The sequence below is a fragment of the Myxocyprinus asiaticus genome, chromosome 3, assembly GCF_019703515.2.
Source record: "Myxocyprinus asiaticus isolate MX2 ecotype Aquarium Trade chromosome 3, UBuf_Myxa_2, whole genome shotgun sequence".
Taxonomy (NCBI): domain Eukaryota; kingdom Metazoa; phylum Chordata; class Actinopteri; order Cypriniformes; family Catostomidae; genus Myxocyprinus; species Myxocyprinus asiaticus.
In genome coordinates this window covers 35,026,679-35,044,749 of record NC_059346.1, presented here as the reverse complement: position 1 = coordinate 35,044,749, position 18,071 = coordinate 35,026,679, and the positions used below count along the sequence as shown (strand labels likewise).

The 18,071-nt window shown below is 36.4% G+C and overlaps 1 protein-coding gene across 3 annotated transcripts in view; it reads left to right on the top strand.

The window, feature by feature from the left end:
• Positions 1 to 17,743, top strand: part of LOC127429329 (WD repeat and FYVE domain-containing protein 3-like) — a 134,238-nt gene extending 116,495 nt beyond the window's left edge. For all 3 annotated transcript variants that reach the window (XM_051678313.1, XM_051678304.1, XM_051678295.1), the window contains 10 exons: positions 5,348 to 5,495; positions 5,885 to 6,039; positions 9,092 to 9,250; positions 9,477 to 9,656; positions 10,284 to 10,466; positions 10,592 to 10,682; positions 12,893 to 13,258; positions 13,884 to 13,995; positions 14,243 to 14,440; positions 15,232 to 17,743. In XM_051678313.1, the coding sequence (XP_051534273.1) occupies positions 5,348 to 5,495; positions 5,885 to 6,039; positions 9,092 to 9,250; positions 9,477 to 9,656; positions 10,284 to 10,466; positions 10,592 to 10,682; positions 12,893 to 13,258; positions 13,884 to 13,995; positions 14,243 to 14,440; positions 15,232 to 15,352 (1,713 nt within the window). In that variant the 3' untranslated portion in view covers positions 15,353 to 17,743. The remainder of the gene's footprint in view (positions 1 to 5,347; positions 5,496 to 5,884; positions 6,040 to 9,091; positions 9,251 to 9,476; positions 9,657 to 10,283; positions 10,467 to 10,591; positions 10,683 to 12,892; positions 13,259 to 13,883; positions 13,996 to 14,242; positions 14,441 to 15,231) is intronic.
• The last annotated feature ends 328 nt before the right edge of the window (positions 17,744 to 18,071 follow it).

Sequence of the window (18,071 nt, the reverse complement as noted above, 5' to 3'; positions counted from 1 at the left end):
TGTTACTGTGAGTATCAGTCATATGAGAAATAGAAACAAACAATAGATACGCATTCATATATACCCAGTTGATGGTCTTGGCTGGGGATCAGGTTCCGTCTCATCCTCCATCTCCTTGTGGTCCGGGTCTTCCTGCAGTAGTTCCTGGTCCAGCAGATCTTCCTCCTGTGTGCTCATGCCCTCATGAGCCATGTCCTTCTCTGCTATGAACCTAAGCTCATCAGCAGCCAGCTGCCTCCTCCTCTTGAGGGTGCTGAGTAGGGAGCCATAGTCTCTATCCATCTCTACAACAGAAAAGTACACAATTGGTAGCCAGCAGTGTGTTCTTCACAAATCCGTACCCTGAATAGTCACCAAAGTCTTGCAAACTAACCAGAATGTCCAACTGCAGAAAGCCCTCTCACACTTTCGTTATGAACAGGAAGCTACACACAATCTAAAATCATGTCTGTGTGATGGATGGGTAAGGCTATCTGCTAAATTATAGAAAGATATCTACCATTTTTTTTATTACATGGGAAAATCAACAAGCTAGATAACTTATCTAACTAGCAGGGCAGTTTTCAGGCAGGTCTAAAGAAAAAAGGTCTGAACAGCATCTGCTCTCTGCCTCACACTACTTCAGGCGGATTTTTCGCAAGCAACAAAATTGGCAAAAGAAAAGTTATTGATATTTAGTTAAAAATGTACATAGTATTGCTAGCTATTGTTTATTTAGCAAGTTTCACAGAAACTGCCAAAAAAAACATTTATAAAAAGGCTCGCCGATGACGTTCACGTCAGTTTTTCCAGAAAAAAACTAGCTAGCGCAAATAAATGCTTCGTCACTAAAAAGGTTTGACTATCTTCCACAAGTAACAAAATTGGGCAAAAAATGTATTGATATTTAGCTAAAAATTTACATAGTATTGCTAGCTAATATTTATTTAGCAAGTTTCACAGAAATTTGCTTAAAAATAGAGGCTAGTTGCCTGTCCGATGAACACAGACAGTCATGTCATTTTTTCCAGAAATAACTAGCATTACTCCTACAAATAAATGCTTCGTAACTAAAACTTTTTGACTTTCAATAGACAATATTGACAACACATGTTAAATAACTCGTCTTACCTCGAAAGATCGCCTCAGTTTTCAATTTGAAGCAGTAAGTCCAACACTGGAGGTAATCTCCAGGGAAGTCCTCTCTGGCTCCACTCAGACAAATGGAGGATGACGATACATTTATTATTCACGCCCAGTAACCCCTTAACCAATCTTATATTGTCATGAGTATCTGGCAGTTTTCAGAAATAAAATCGGTGATTGGACGGCGAAGATACTGAGACAGGAACCATGGGAATAATTGTTCCCAAATTTGAATGCTCCTGCTGGCATAGGCTAATTGGAGTCAATTGGAGGTTTACCTGTGGATGTCATTTAAGGCCTACCTTCAAACTCAGTGCCTCTTTGCTTGACATCGTGGGAAAATAAAAAGGAATTAGCCAAGACCTCAGAAAAAAAATTGTGGACCTCCACAAGTCTGGTTCATCCTTGGGAGCAATTTCCAAACACCTGAAGGTACCACGTTCATCTGTACAAACAATAGTACGCAAGTATAAACACCATGGGGACCATGCAGCCATCATACTGCTCAGGAAGGAGATGCATTCTGTCTCCAAAAGATGAACGCAGTTTGGTGCGAAAAGTGCAAATCAATCCCAGAACAACAGCAAAGGACCTTGAGAAGATGCTGGAGGAAACAGGTTGACAAGTATCTATATCCACAGTAAAATGAGTCCTATATCAATATAACCTGCTGCTCAGCAAAGAAGAAGCCACTACTCCAAAACCACCATAAAAAAGCCAGACTACAGTTTGCAAGTGCACATGGGGACAAATCGTACTTTTTGGAGAAATGTCCTCTGGTCTGATGAAATGGACTGGTGCACTTCACGAAATAGATGGCATCATGAGGAAGGAAAATGATGTAGATATATTGAAGCAACATCTCAATATATAAGCCAGGAAGTTAAAGTTTGGTCACAAATGGGTCTTCCAAATGGACAATTACCCCAAGCATACCTCCAAAGTTGTGACAAATGGCTTAAGGACAACAAAGTCAAGGTATTGGAGTGGCCATCACAAAGCCCTGATATGAAAATTTGTGGGCAGAACTGAAAAAGCAGTTGTGAGCAAGGAGGCCTAAAAACCTGACTCCGTTACACCAGTTCTGTCTGGAGGAATGGGCCAAAATTCCAGCAACTTATTGTGAGAAGCTTGTGGAAAACTACCCAAAATGTTTGACCCAAGTTAAACAATTTAAAGGCAATGTTACCAAATACTAACAAAGTGTATGTAAACTTCTGACCCACTGGGAATGTAATGAAAGAAATAAAAGCTGAAATAAATCATTCTCTCTACTATTATTCTGACATTTCACATTCTAAAAATCGTGATCTTAACTGACCTAAGACAGGGAATGTTTTCTGTGAGTAAATGTCAGGAATTGTGAAAAAGTGAGTTTAAATGTATTTGGCTAAGGTGTATGTAAACTTCTGACTTCAACTGTAGGTGTAGATTCAGAATGTAAAAATATTTCAACACAACTAGACTGCTGACATTCAGCTTCAAAACAAACTGTTAATCTTATCTTTTAATATTCATATCCAGGTGCCCTCGACTGATGAATTCTTGATGAAATATTTTAATCTTTTGGTAGAAAAGATCTCTCAGACCTGTAGGGAATTTAGCAACTTTGCGGCAGAGTACATTTACAACTGCCAGCATTCATCACCATTAATATGTAAGAATTGAATAATGGAACGCTAAATGTAAAGATTTAAATATACCCATTATTATCCACCAAAATATGTAGGGAAATTTGGTAGTATAAATGTACACGGTATGGATTAAAGTGCCCGCGTACCTTCGCCAATAATATGTAGGAAATTGTATATTGGAATTAGCCATGTTCAGCCACCATTATAAGAAGGATAAATGACAAATGATCAGATTAGAAATCTGAATAAAGATTCTCCACCATTTAAAATGTAATACAACAGGCTCGTTGTATCCGCTCACAATTTATATGTAAGGAATTAGCTTAATAAATGAATTATGATTAATTCACTTATTGAAAGAATTACGGTATATGTCTAATCACTCAGCTACGCTGAGTTGATATGACACATCTGTTAACTCTTTAGAGTAATACTATTCTCATGGCTGTTGAAAATAATATCACAATTATGTCTAGATATGGTTCCAGCTTTGGAGCGCAGATCTTTTAAAAAATCAAGTGATGAGATTATTTTTCAAAATATACCACAGTCAAATTACCTTTGAATGCAAACAAGACTTTATTGCTATTCTAAAACATCAAACTAACTTAACACATATAGACAAACATAAACAACAGGTTGGTAAGTGAGCTGTAACAGAAGGTGAATGGAAATGATCTGTACAGAGAAAATTGAACTTCATGGAGTCTATAGACAGTGCCTTGAGAACCATTGATACTTTATTTAGATCATACTCGATTTGCAGTCGGTTTACTCAAATTATATTAAAGAGACACCAGCACTTTCAGCGAAAGTTGGAGATGTACTTGCATTTCCTGGCATTGCTTTGGACCTCAGTTAAGATCTTGGATAGTTTTTTGCTGAAATGATGAGGCGGGGCTTTGAAGTGAGGCCTCCCGCAAGAGAGACTCGCAACTTCCCGTCATGTGAGTCGTAGCGCAGAGAAGAGAAGAGCTTCGTCGGAATTTCACGTTCTGAATTTTCCTGGACTCTACATTGTGCAAAGCCAGGCGATGAAGGGCTAACAGCCCAGAGTCAAGAGGGCAGAAGCGGAAGAGGAAGAAGAGCAGAAGGGAGCCGAAGAAGAAGAGGAAGAGAGCGTTCGTCCTAGGTAGGGAAGTTTTGTTGAGTTGAGATTGGCCGCACCCTAAAGGTGTCTTGAGCTAATCAGAAGTATCTCTTCAGATAGCATGTGTACCATGTGTGGTACCCTCCTTCTGAAGGTGATTAATGAGTCTTTGTGTGCGAAGATTGCTATTTCCCACTCAAAATAGGGCAATGTTTAATCATGACCTTTTGTATTTTGGATACAACTGAATATATCAAAAATGAATTAACATAAACATTCCTGAAATGCGAAAGAATCTCAACAATAGTAAACATGATGTGCTTTATCATGAATGGTTAACATTCTAGTAATATAACATGAATAAAACAATATTAAAGATTATAATCATCAATTTGTCATTTATAAGTGATTACAAATCACTACACATTTTAAAGGTTACATCAGGCTACAATCATTTGTGTAAGATGAAATTTTAATATCAAAAATAGACTGTGTGTTGTGCAGTGTAGAGCAATACAGTGATGTCTTCTGATAGTGTTATAGCTCATAATACATGTATATGCATTGTTAAAACCCAAGAATAGTTAGTTTTGCGATTGTGTCAAAGTTCCTGGATTAAGATGAGATGTCCTGCTGAAAAGAGTTCAAAGGGATCCTTCCAAAGACAGTAAGACAGTTTTCAAGCTCTTTCAGCTCGTACAGAGTTTTAGCATGTAACACAGGAAATGTCTCATTTTTAAGTGTGTTAAATTGTTTATATCGAAGGGCAAAAGGAGAGTGTCTTAGATTTCATGGCATGGGGGGTTTCTTCGGAAGAGTAATCTTCAGGTCACGTGAATAATTATTAACATGAGTGTTTTCGGGTATGTGCTATCTGGACAAGTCTCCTTTGTTCATTTTATTGGCCAGATGTGGGTCATCTCAGACACCTTGGCACCAGCAGAGCAGCTTTTAATGGACTCTTTTCAGGCCTCTAGCTCGTTTTTTGGCGTTAACAGAGCAGAGTTTTAATTTATGACGTTAAGGAATTTTGGGTTTTCCTGGACCTTCTCCCTTGTTTTGTGACATTTTAGGCAGATGTAACAAACTTCTCATTTAGCTGGGCCATGCCAGACTTAAGGATGCCATTTTGGCAGTCTCTTAGTTTTATGGATTTGAGGAATTTTCGGTGTGGACTGCAGGGCCTCTTTATTATTTTCCTAATAATTTTTCTGCTTTCAGTCACTACAGACCCCACTACTTTAGCTTGTCAAAGTACTGTTGCTGCCAACGTGACAAGTTGTAAAAACTATTCAAAAAAAGATGCATAATTTTCTAGCCATATAACTACTGGTACCATGTAAGCTACATATTATTATCCAGACATTTGCTGGGAAGGAAATGTAGAGACCGGACCTCTTGGAACTTTAATTGAGTACCCCTGGTATATACCTTTGAGCACTAGTGTCTGATTTGACCACTATTTAGTGTAACATCTATGTTTTTTTTAAAATTACAGCTGTTCAAGAAGCCTCATCCTCCAAAGCGGGTGCGCAGTAAGTCCAACGGAGAGGTCCCAGGTGTGCCAGTTACTCTGAACTCCACTTTAGACAAGATCTTCTTCCATCATCTGGACAACTTGCGGCCCTCTCTCACCCCTGTCAAAGGTAACACAGGAAGGAATGGAGGCTTATAGTGGCTAAAGACTGGCAATACACATGCTCTGTGATGACCATGAAGCTGAATCTAATCACAACCAGTTCAGATCCAAATTTTTATAACAAGCTTACAACGTTTTGAATCTTGTCCTGTTCTGTCTTTTGTCAGTTATTACTGGCCATTGCTTTTACTATTCTTGTATTATTACAAATATATCTTAATGAATTATCTAATAGTTATTGTTTTTTTTGTTTTTTTTTATCACTCTTAATTTTATAAACTTGTTTTGTTCTTATCATTTTAATATCAAGGGTGTGGAATATTCTTAACTGCTCTGACCATACAGTAAAGATCATTTAAATGAGCTCTGTGTGTGTGTGTCATTTCTGTTTTATAGAACTAAAGGAGCCAGTGGGTCAGATAGTGTGCACTGACAAGGGCATTCTGGCTGTCGAGCAAAACAAGGTGTTTGTTCCTCCTGCCTGGAATAAGACCTTCGCCTGGGGCTACGCAGATCTCAGCTGCAGACTTGCCAACTATGAATCTGACAAGGTCATTAGAGTTCTTCCATTTATTTTCAGCAGAGTTTTTAGCATATGTTGTGAAGCAAGACTTTGCATATTCATATACAAGTAACATTATATAGTAATTGTGCTATTTTGTTGAGTAGTATTTATCCAGAAGCGTTTGCAATGTCTTTTTCGTTTTCTCTTGTCTTATTTCTACTTTATAATACACATTTTTTTTGCATAAATGCACAATGTTGCACATGTCTATCAGCTGTGGAAACATTCTACAAAATGTTGTTCAGATGAATTACATTTCACTAGCCAGTGTTCCCGTAGTCATGGAAAACATGGAAATATCAGGGATTTTTAGAATTGTGTTTTCCAGGCCTGGAAATATCAGGACATTTTAAATTTTTTTAATGGAAATTTGTTAGAGCTGTAGCCTTGTGGGCAGTGCTCTGACATATGGTGCGGTAGCATCCCAGGCGACCTTGTTTGAGTCCCAGCTCGAGGTCCTATCCTGATCCTGATTCCCCCTCCTGTCTCTCACTATCTCTCTCTCCACTAACCTATCTAATAAAGGTGAAAAATGCCCCAAAATGTATGATTAATGTGATTTTAAATATGATTTTTTTTTTGTTGTTGTTGTTGATGGATGTAATGTTAACTACAAAAACACTTGAGTTCTAAACTGTAGATAATGAGTTGTAAATTTTAGATAATGACGACTGTCGTAACTGCTGAATAAGGCGGAAACGCATCATCACATTATGTGAAATGGGTCCATTAAACCACAAAAGGCTACGATTTAATTAAATATATTATCTGCATGTGCTGCACACTTCAAAACTAAAGTGTGAAGATGACCGCTCATACATGAATGTACTGCATTGTAATCATCATTTGCGCTGTGTGTGTAATAAATGACAGAGAGCGAGCGCTCTGAAGTTCACAGCACATACAGACTGTTTATTAGGGATGTCAATTTTCAGACATTTTCATAATCGATCATTGTGGAAATTAACAATCAATTAATCGATTAATTACGTTAATATCACAAAACGCACGTGGAGGACTCCAAATAATATGTGCTTGTAGCCTATATATAATATAAATTAATAAACTTAAGAAATGCAAGTATTGGCATTTTCCTCTTTAAATATTCTTAGTTGTGTATTTTAATACATTTAGGCTATGTTTAGTACAGATTTGTGAATTGTTTGATAACTGTTCAAAATAACTGAAAATATATAACTTGTATACATGTTTGAGTTTTTATCAAAACTTAATTGTGGATCGTGGAATATTTCGGACCTTTTGGATTTTTAAAAAAAATTTTTTTATGGAAATTAAGTGAAATAATAACATGCTGCGTAAACAGTACATAACATACTGCTTTTCCGGTGATGGTGAGATGTCAGCTGAAAGTGCTTTCCCGGTGATTACTGACGTAATTGTAGGTTGGGATGAAACAAGGAGATCAACCGTGCTTGTTGTCATGTTGTACTTTAACACACTATCACGGTGTGCAGGGTTGGGAGGGTTACTTTTGAAATGTATTCCACTACAGATTACAGAATACATGCTCTAAAATTTAATTTGTAACGTATTCCGTTAGATTACTCAAGGTCAGTAACGTATTCTAAATACTTTGGATTACTTCTTCAGCACTGGTAGATTTTTTCACTTGTTTTGACTATAAAAACTCTGCCAGTACAGTAAGACAAAATACACGTTAAAAATACATTCTCTGAAAAACCTAAATATCTTATGCAGTGTTGTTTCTAAAACAAGATAAATCTAATTGATCTTGTTTTAAGGATTTTTAGATATTTTTACAGGAAACAATACAAAAATTATTACCAAGAATACGATTTTTGCCCTAATATCAAAGGTCTTACTAGAAAAAAAGAAATTATCTAACGTGAATTTTCTGGATAAAAAGAAAATATGATCATGCCTGGTAACATGCATGTAAAATGGCTAGAAATAGCATTTTAACAGCGTAAAGCTGACAGTTTACACAAGGTTTATTTCTATTTCTTCTGCTTCAAACTTACTTCAAACTTACTTCTCTGTCTGCTCGTATGAATGTAACACATCATAAGAAAGTGTTTCACCGCTGCTCAAACGCTCTTTGGATCGCATCATTTATATGAATAAATGTTTTCCATCTGAAAGGACTAAATATTAAATGAAACAAATGACAATAAAATGCAAAATAATCTCTTCAGTAATCAAAATACTTTTTGAATGTAACTATTCTAATTACCAGTGATTTAAATTGTAACTGTAATGGAATACAGTTACTTATATTTTGCATTTTAAATACGTAATCCCGTTACATGTATTTCGTTACTTCCCAACCCTGTTAATAATAATAATAATAATTATAATAATAACAATGTATTAAATAAATATCTCATGTCTGTGATGTTCTTTTGTGAAGCACTTCATTTCACAAAAATATCTCCAAAGTTGTTTCAAAATTTGATGCATTTTGTAAAAGCACTTCATTTGATAAAAATAATGCAATTTTATGTTATAAATTAATTTAGATAATTCTATTTTATTTGAAGTTTTAATTTGATTAGACACCATTTTGACTGTATATGTATATATAATTAATGGAAATTTCTGTAGTAAATATATGTTTTCCAGTTGGCTAGATATTGTTGTTCTTGACTAGGTATTCTTGTGTAGAGTAAAACCTGCTCAGTAGCCATAGTGATGCCCTGTTTATGTACTAATTGATCTTTTGAGTGATTTTTTTTCAGTGAATCATTCGAACCGGTTCAAAAATTGGTTTGAATGATTTATTAGTGAATAATTTGAATTCAATATCCAATATATATTTAAATTATTAAAATATTTAAATACATTTTTAATAATCAAAATCGAAGTGTTTTGGTAATTCATTGGTCAAAAATATGGGAACACTGACTAGCTGTACAGTAGTGCCCACTGGTTATTGTGTGCAGGGTTGTTGATGTTTTTTTCTAAGCAGCAGTTTTATGTTTTAAGCCTAAGTTGTTGGCTCATGCTGTATATTTAGTTTCCAATTGTCTAACTACAGTAATGTGTTCGTCTCACAGGCAGTGGTTGTATATGAGTGTTTGTCTGAGTGGGGGCAGATCCTGTGTGCTATCTGCCCCAACACCAAGCTGGTTATTACTGGAGGATTCAGCACAGCCATCTGTGTGTGGGAGACCGGGACATCCAAAGAGAAAGCCAAGACCCTTACACTCAAACAGGTAACCATTGTTATCACATAATATAGGAACTTCAAATTCAAAAATTCCTTGCTAGCTTGTTTGTTTCCTTTACATATATTATTTTGTATTAATAGCCAAAAATGAATTGGAGTTGTCCTTTAAACTGCTTTGTTATATCTACATGCCCTTTATAACTAAATGTCATGGTTTGTTTTTTTGTCGATTAATGTACTATATGTAATAAAAGTACTTGTGATGTTTTCAGGCTCTTCTGGGCCACACAGATGCAGTTACATGTCTCACAGCATCATCTGCTTACCACATCATCGTGAGTGGCTCTCGAGACCGAACGTGCATCATTTGGGACCTGAATAAGCTGTCTTTTGTCACCCAGCTGAGGGGCCACCGAGCTCCTGTCTCAGCACTCTGCATCAACGAGCTTACTGTGAGTGCACACTAAGACTTACTAAGAGAGCAGACTTGCCTCACGTAATACATGCCAGAAAATTTGAGTGACAAGTGTTGTAGTGATGTATTCAAACTACATTCAGAATCTTGTTAGATTGGTTTTGGGGGTTTCATTCATTGCAATTACTTATTGATTAGTGAGACTGTTACTTGTTTAGAAAAATAACAAATCATCCACCTGATTTATATCTTGCCTTTTATGATGCCTCAGAATGTCAGAATGAAAACTAGATTTGAATTTCCTGAAGGAAATACCACTGCTTTCAAGGCAGCAGAAGAATAGTGTTAAAGAAGAATGCAATGATTACATCATCTGTTTTGGTTACGTTTGAATGCTGAACATTCTATCACATGGTGGCCGAGAATTGCAGAACACAGCCAAATTAGCAAAGCAAATAAAAGCTAAAAACACAACGGAAATAGCCACAACACAACAAAATGAAGCCACAACACAGTGAAATGAACAGAAAATAAATATATATATTTTTATTAAGCACTGTATTTTAAGTCATGTGGCTGACTTGATGCATGAGAGATCATGATGCATAGAGCTGCTCATCCCACTGCAAAATGTTGGCTCTAAAATGTTTGTTTGTGCGTGTAGGGCGATATAGTGTCCTGTGCTGGCACCTACATCCATGTGTGGAGTATCAATGGAAGCCCCATCGCCAGTACCAACACTTTCACAGGCCGGAGCCAACAAATCCTCTGCTGCTGTTTCTCAGAGATGAATGAGTGGGACACACAGAATGTTATCGTAACGGGACACTCCGACGGTGTTGTCAGGGTGACAGTCTTCTCCATTAATTTACCTTCTGTATTTGCTTTTTATGTTTTTAAAGGATTCTGACAGACACTTAAGAGATATTGGTTGTTGACAAATTACTTGATCTTGTTGTCTTTTTTATCTAGTTTTGGAGAATAGAGTTCCTGCAAGTCCCTGAAACACCTGCTCCAGAGCCTGTAGAGCCCCATGATGTGCCAGACTGCTGTGGAGAGATTGGTAAAACATCCTTCCATTGCACCTTTCTATACTGCAGGGTTGAGCGAAATTCAGAATTTAAGAATTGGCTTCTTTTCCCTTTCATGAGTTGAACTGAAATGATTATGCCTCACTGGTTGTTTTGAAATGACAGGAAGAGGTATTTACTGAAATGCAATTCAGAGAAATTCTTTGTAATTAAGTGTTCTTCCACCATGGTCCATAAAATTATCAGGAATTTATTAAATATTTTATATATATATATATATATATATATATATACATATACACACTGGCAGCCAAAATGGAAAAATGTACAGATTTTGCTGTTTCGGAAGGAAATTGGTACTTTAATTCACCAAAGTGGCATTCAACTGATCACAAAGTATAGTCAGGACATTACTGATGTAAAAAAACAGCACCATCACTATTTGAAAAGCCATTTTTGATCAAATCTAGACAGGCTTCATATCCAGCAACCATCACTCCAACACCTTATCCTTAAGTAATCATGCTAAATTGCTAATTTGGTACTAGAAAATCACTTGCCATTATATCAAACACAGTTGAAAGCTATTTGGTTCGTTAAATGAAGCTTAACATTGTCTTTGTGTTTGTTTTTGAGTTGCCACAGTATGCAATAAACTGGAATGTCTTAAGGTCAATATTAGGTCAAAAATGGCAAAAAAAGAAACAGCTTTCTCTAGAAACTCATCAGTCAATCATTGTTTTGAGGAATGAAGGCTATACAATGCTTGAAATTGCCAAAAAACTGAAGATTTCATACAAAGGTGTACACTACAGTCTTCAAAGACAAAGGACAACTGGCTCTAACAAGGACAGAAAGAGATGTGGAAGGTCAGATGTACAACTAAACAAGAGGATAAGTACATCAGAGTCTCTAGTTTGAGAAATAGACACCTCACATGTCCTCAGCTGACAGTTTCATTGAATTCTACCTGCTCAACACCAGTTTCATGTACAACAGTAAAGAGAAGACTCAGGGGTGCAGGCCTTATGGGAAGAATTACAAAGAAAAAGCCACTTTTGAAACAGAAAAACAAAAAGAAAAGGTTAGAGTGGGCAAAGAAACACAGACATTGGACAACAGATAATTGGAAAAGAGTGTTATGGATCTTAACCCCATTGAGCTTTTGTAGGATCAGCTAGACTGTAAGGTGCATAAGTGCCCGACAAGACAAGCCACATATATGGCAAGTGCTACAAGGAAGCGTGGGGTGAAATTTCACCTGAGTATCTGGACAAACTGACAGCTGGAATGCCAAGGATCTGCAAAGTTGTCATTGCTGCACGTGGAGGATTTTTTGATGAGAACTCTTTGAAGTAGTTTAAGAAGTTCAAACTGTAACAGTAATTTTTCACGTTATTTATGTCCTGACGATACATTGTGATCAGTTGAATGCCACTTTGGTGAATAAAAGTATATTAGTGTGTGTGTGTGTGTGTGTGTGTGTGTGTGTGTGTGTGTGTGTATATATATATATATATATATATATATATATATATATATATATATAGTATATAGTATATACTGTATGTCTTTAAGTACTATGTACTAACATTAAAATACATACAATACAATGTACTTATTGTGTAACAACATATTGTTCTGCAAAATTCTCAAGATTCACATTTGCTGAGGTTGAGGTACTGGTAGGTTTAGGACTAGGGGTTAGGGTTTGTGTTTACGGTAAGGGTTGGGGCAGGGTTAGGTTTAGGTTTAGGATTTGGGGTAAGATTAACAGTGTAAGTACAGATGTAATTGCATGCAAGTACTTTAAATGTAAATACAATGCAACAACACTTATATACATAATAAGTACATTGTATCAAATGCTTAAGTACAATACATAGTAATTAAAGACACCTAGTATAAAGTGGGTCTAATATTTCTATAGGTGGCATTTCAGACATTGATTATTATCTAATGTTTCTGGAAACACTTTCCACAGTTGTATGAATTAGAAACTTCCTTGAAATCAAATTGAATGACAATTCTGTATCCTGTTTTCAATTTAATTCTGAATGGCACACAACCCTGCTATACAGAATACTTTGATCTTTTAATATTGCAAAAATACACTATTTATTTCACAGATGTCATTGTGACTAGCTTGATATTATCTGTTTTAGACCACCTGTAAATTTTAGCGACTACCATTGACTTTGAGCTGATCTTTACTAACTAACCTCACGTCTTGTTCTTAAAGAGGGTCCTGATGCTCCAGACGATGACAGCAGTGAATCTGAGGCAGAGGAAACTAGCCTAAATCAGGACCCCAAACCTCACACCTCAAATAGCCAGCCCAGCAGCTCCGTCCACAGACCTAAACCCCACAGTGGAGCCTCCTGGTTGGTGGACAGCAGCTCTGACGACTCCCGCCGCTGGTCGGACACACTCAGCATTGACGAGAAGGATGGCTTTGTTTTCGTTAACTACTCCGAAGGCCAGATTAGACCAGGAATGCCCTCACATCCACATTCTCACCCCCACTCAGCACCCCCACATGGGCCAGTGCCACAACCCCTTCAGCCCAGTATGATGGAGGCTCGGTCCTACAACAAACTCAGACCAGGTACTGTAGATTTAAACCAGTATTTGTATTTCCACAAACTTGAACATTATGTGGCCAAAAGTTTGTGGACACCATATGCGCTTTAAACATTTAATTTCAAAACCATTGCCATCAATTCCCCCTTTGCTACCACTCCTCTTTGAAGGCTTTCTACTATATGTTATGTGGTAACATGGCTGTAGGGATTTGTTCTTATTCAGACACATGCATTTCTAAGCAACACAACGGTTGATGAAGTTTTGACTTTGTTTGGTAGTAACTGTTTTACTTTTTGTTTAAAACTGTGAGTGGAGAAAAATAGACAAAATAACTGTCCGTATTGTGTCTAAAATGTAAATTACTCAAAATTAACTTGTTTATAGAACTGTTGTATAAAAGCAATATCAAACTCACAATCATGCTGTTGTACTAACAATCAGTGTGGCTGTTTGCAGATGAATGACAGACGTGCTGATATTCAGTAAAAGCGCACTCTTGCTCATGTGATATTGCATAATTGTGATATCCTCAGTGTAACATTAGCATCTTCATTCAAGTGTTATTCTCTTGTGATGGAGAATTCTTATATTGTTTTTAATGTGAGCAACTGGCATGTTTGTTGCCGTTTGCTTTGTCTTCTGTACAGGCTACAGATGGGAGAGACAGCTGGTGTTCCGGAGCAAACTCACCATGCACACAGCGTTTGACCGCAAGGACAACGTGCATCCTGCAGAAATCACTGCACTTTCCATTTCAAAGTAAGTGTTTCTCTCGCTCTCTCTCTCTCTCTCTCTCTCTCTCTCTCTCTCTCTCTCTGTGTGTGTGTGTGTGTGTGTGTGTGTGTGTGTGTGTGTGTGTGTGTGTGGTGGAATGAAAAAGAGAAGAGAAACTCAGGAACTAAGAGTGATTTAATATTAAGATAACAGTGTTTGATCAGGGGAAATCAAATGAATTGTCTCTAAAAATGATAGTTGCCCTAATAACAAGCTGTTGTTCTGTACTCAGAGACCACAGTAAGATCCTAGTTGGTGATGGCCGTGGCCGAGTGTTCAGCTGGTCTGTCAGTGATCAGCCAGGACGCTCTACCGCAGATCACTGGGTGAAGGACGAGCAGGTGGACAGCTGCTCTGGATGCACTGTACGCTTCTCCCTCACTGAAAGACGCCACCATTGCAGAAACTGTGGACAAGTCTTCTGCCAGAAGTAAGACACAGATATTATATACTATATATATTATATAGTACTGTGCAAGAGTGTTAGGCACTTGTGAAAAATGTTGCATAGTGAGGATGGCTTCAAAAATAATGCCATAAATAGTTTTCATTTATCAATTAATGTCATACAAAGTCCAGTAAACATAAAAAAGCTAAATCAATATTTGGTGTGGCCACCTTTGCCTTGAAAACAGCAGCAATTCTCTTAGGTACACCTGGACACAGTTTTTCTTGGTTGTCAGCAGATAGGATGTACCAAGCTTCTTGGAGAATTCGGCACATCTCTTTAGGCCGTCACAATTGCTTCCGTCTCTTCATGTAATCCCAGACTGTCTCGATGTTCAATGAGGGAAACTGTGGGGGCCATGCCATCTGTTGCAGGGCTCCCTGTTCTTCTATTCTATTTGCAAAAGGAATGTTTGGGAGTCTAAAATTAAAATTTCCAACTGACACACTAAAGCTGAAGCTATAAATAATCATCTTAAGACTTACACAAGTTTTTGTTATCTGTTAATTCCAAAGATTGGTTCTTCATGAAAAAAAAAAAAAAAGCCCCAGTAATCTCTATAAAAGGTTTTACTTTTTTTTTCCAGTAATCATAAATGACTGGAAAGGTCATGGAAATACCTTGGTCAAAGAGGGGAAAAGGACTGCCCTTGTTTCTTTGATTGCATTTTTTGCATTAAATGACTTGATACCTACAATAACATTTCAGTGACTAAATAGCTTTATTTTCAGTCTTCAGTGTTAAGAAGTCAAAATCTGTTGCTGTTCCCTCAGGTGCAGTCGCTTCGAATCGGAGATCAAGCGGCTGAAAATCTCCTCTCCTGTGCGTGTGTGTCAGAACTGTTACTACAACCTGCAGCATGAGCGGGGCTCTGAAGAAAGCCCTAAAAATTAGATCTCTCTCACCCACATCACCTCACACTCCAAACCTATACCTCTCTAAAAAAAAAAAAAAAAAACTCTGAAATTTCACTGCTCCCTGTGGAAAAACCCATTTGTATAGCACTGACGTAGACCAAAATGGGATCACTAACCCTCATGATTTCATATATTACGGAAGTGTGACCATAAAAGAGAGATGATTGTGGGTTTACTTTTTCCATTTATGCAGTTTCTTTTGCAGTATGCTCAAGTCATCTCCGCATTGGCATCGTCCAAAAAGTTTGCAACGTTTAGATTTTAGATAAAGCAATGCGTATAAAACACTTCCTCATGAAATGAGATGACATTTGTTTATATTGTAAATACTTACAATGGCCTTTTTAACTAAAAAGAGTTAAACAAAAAGTCATTATTAAGAGATAAAAGAACAAAAATTAAAACAACACATTGCTTGTAATATAGTATTATGTTTAAAATCACTCCTGGCAACAAAAATGTGTGTGCGTGTAGTCAATGTCACAAGTCACAGCATCCCAGCGGGAATAATATTGGGGACTATGAATGTTGATAATGTTTGTGGGTTCTAGTTATGTGAATGCTTAATTGTTTTGTTTTGTACCTTGTATGGAAGTGTTGCCCACAGTATCAGCTTGTTGCCATAGAACAGAAGACAACTTCGAAACTTGGTTTTAATGTAAAATTTTGTTGCCAAGCTGCCTTGAGCTGTAACTATTATCATATATTTTTACAATAGTATAGGCAACGATAGTTTGTACATTTTGAATTTAGAGTAAACACAGCTGGTTTTTATCACTCTTAATAATTTTGAAAGACAGGATTCAGATGGATGCTTATAAATCATTTCACCATCATTTTTATTATTAGTAGTATTATTATGCATTTCAATGACAAAAGTTTTTATAGTCAATTGAAAGACTTCAATTCAGTATGAGACATGTTTCTATAAGTGAACACTCGGTGCTTCTACTGACTATACACTTTAGTAAATCGTTCTCTGTAAATTTTGAGTTGTGTGGGACTACTCTTTTATTCATGACTAAATATGAATAGACAGCTTTAATGTTACTCTTACTCTAAACCAGCTCTTAAAAGTGAATGGTTTTGTTTTTTAGTATCAACAGCCATTTCATTCTTATTCTTTCTTAAAGTCTCACAAAGAAATGTTGAGTTTTAATCATTTGCAATGTTGCACCAGTATAAATGTTTGTCTGTAGATAATGAAAGCAATAGTTACTGATGTTTTCACTCCATGTGTATTTCAGAAAAGATTGTAGCTTGAAAGTTATTGTGTGTAGTAGAAAAAGGGATATAACACTTTTTAATGTATAATCTAAGACTGGAAGCCTAGTATCGCCATACCATACAATAAACTATGAAAGAGAAAGTTTGTTGTTTTCATCTATCCATTTGTCAGTGATACTGTGGGCAATACCCTATTAAAAGTGCTGCTTTTGATTAATAGAGAGAATTATTTTCTCTTTCTGTCTTTAAAGTCTGACACTTGCATCCTTTTAAAAAGATGAAAAATGTGTTTCACATGCAGTTGTTTTTATTCATTGTTGTATTATTTCCGTCATTTGCTATACAGCCTAATATGCACTCGTTATAGTTTAATTATGATACATTTATGTACTGTAATTGCAATCATAGCACCAAGCTGTTGGGATTTTGCTGTCAACAAGCAGCTCAAAGATCAAATGGCTATATCAATCTGATATGATTTGTGCACCTTGACATGTAGAAGGGAAAGAAAGACATAGCGTAATCATTGTTTTATCAGATGCATTTTTATGTTGTGAGCTATAATTTTAAAAGGGTGCATTTCTTTACAGTAAGATGAACTGTACAAAGTATTTATGCAATTCTAAGGTTTTCTTTTTTATGATTATGTTTTTGTAATTTCTCAGCAAGTTTGTTTACTTGTTGCATGTCTAACACAGCTGACTTTCTGTGTCAGTGTATTGTACATGTTTTGGCATTGTGTTTTAATTGTTTTCTCTTTTGACTCATTTTTACAGCATTATCTAATAAGTTGTTCCTGAAGCCCTGAAGGTTTTGTATACAGTTTAGGCAGATATACTGAAGATGTGTCCCACAACTCTGGTTTGACTTTTATACTCTCTTTATGGATGTTAAGGACTGATCCCAGGACTGATTAAATACGCACAGATTTTCCCTTTTTAGGTGGTCTCGTGATAGACTGCATTACTACAGTATCTAGTATGCAAAACTGTGGTAGCTGAATGTTCATTGTATATTTGTGTTGGAAAAACAATAATATGAAACCATCCCCCCAGAGAGTAACCTTATACCTTTTATTATGACGCAATAGATATGGTACTTATACTTTTTAACTTGATTTCAATTAAATACTTGCTGTTTACCACCACCAGTGTTTTCTGCTCGTATGTGTTATTTTCATCTTTAGTTGCAATATTGTACACAAATATCAAATTTGAAATGTCAGGAACTTGCTCTTGCTTTTCAATTCATGTGTAAGATTTTTAAGATAGAAATAGGATCACCACTGAAATCATGGCAGTGTTATTTCACACTTCTAAAATTGACAAAACTACATCATACCTCTTGGATACAGGGTATGTTTAATGAATGTAATGTTCATACTAAAACAGACTCCTTTAAAAACACAAGTAAATGCACACCTTAAATTTAGAGGTGCAAGTTATGGCAAAAATATTAAAAGGAAAAAA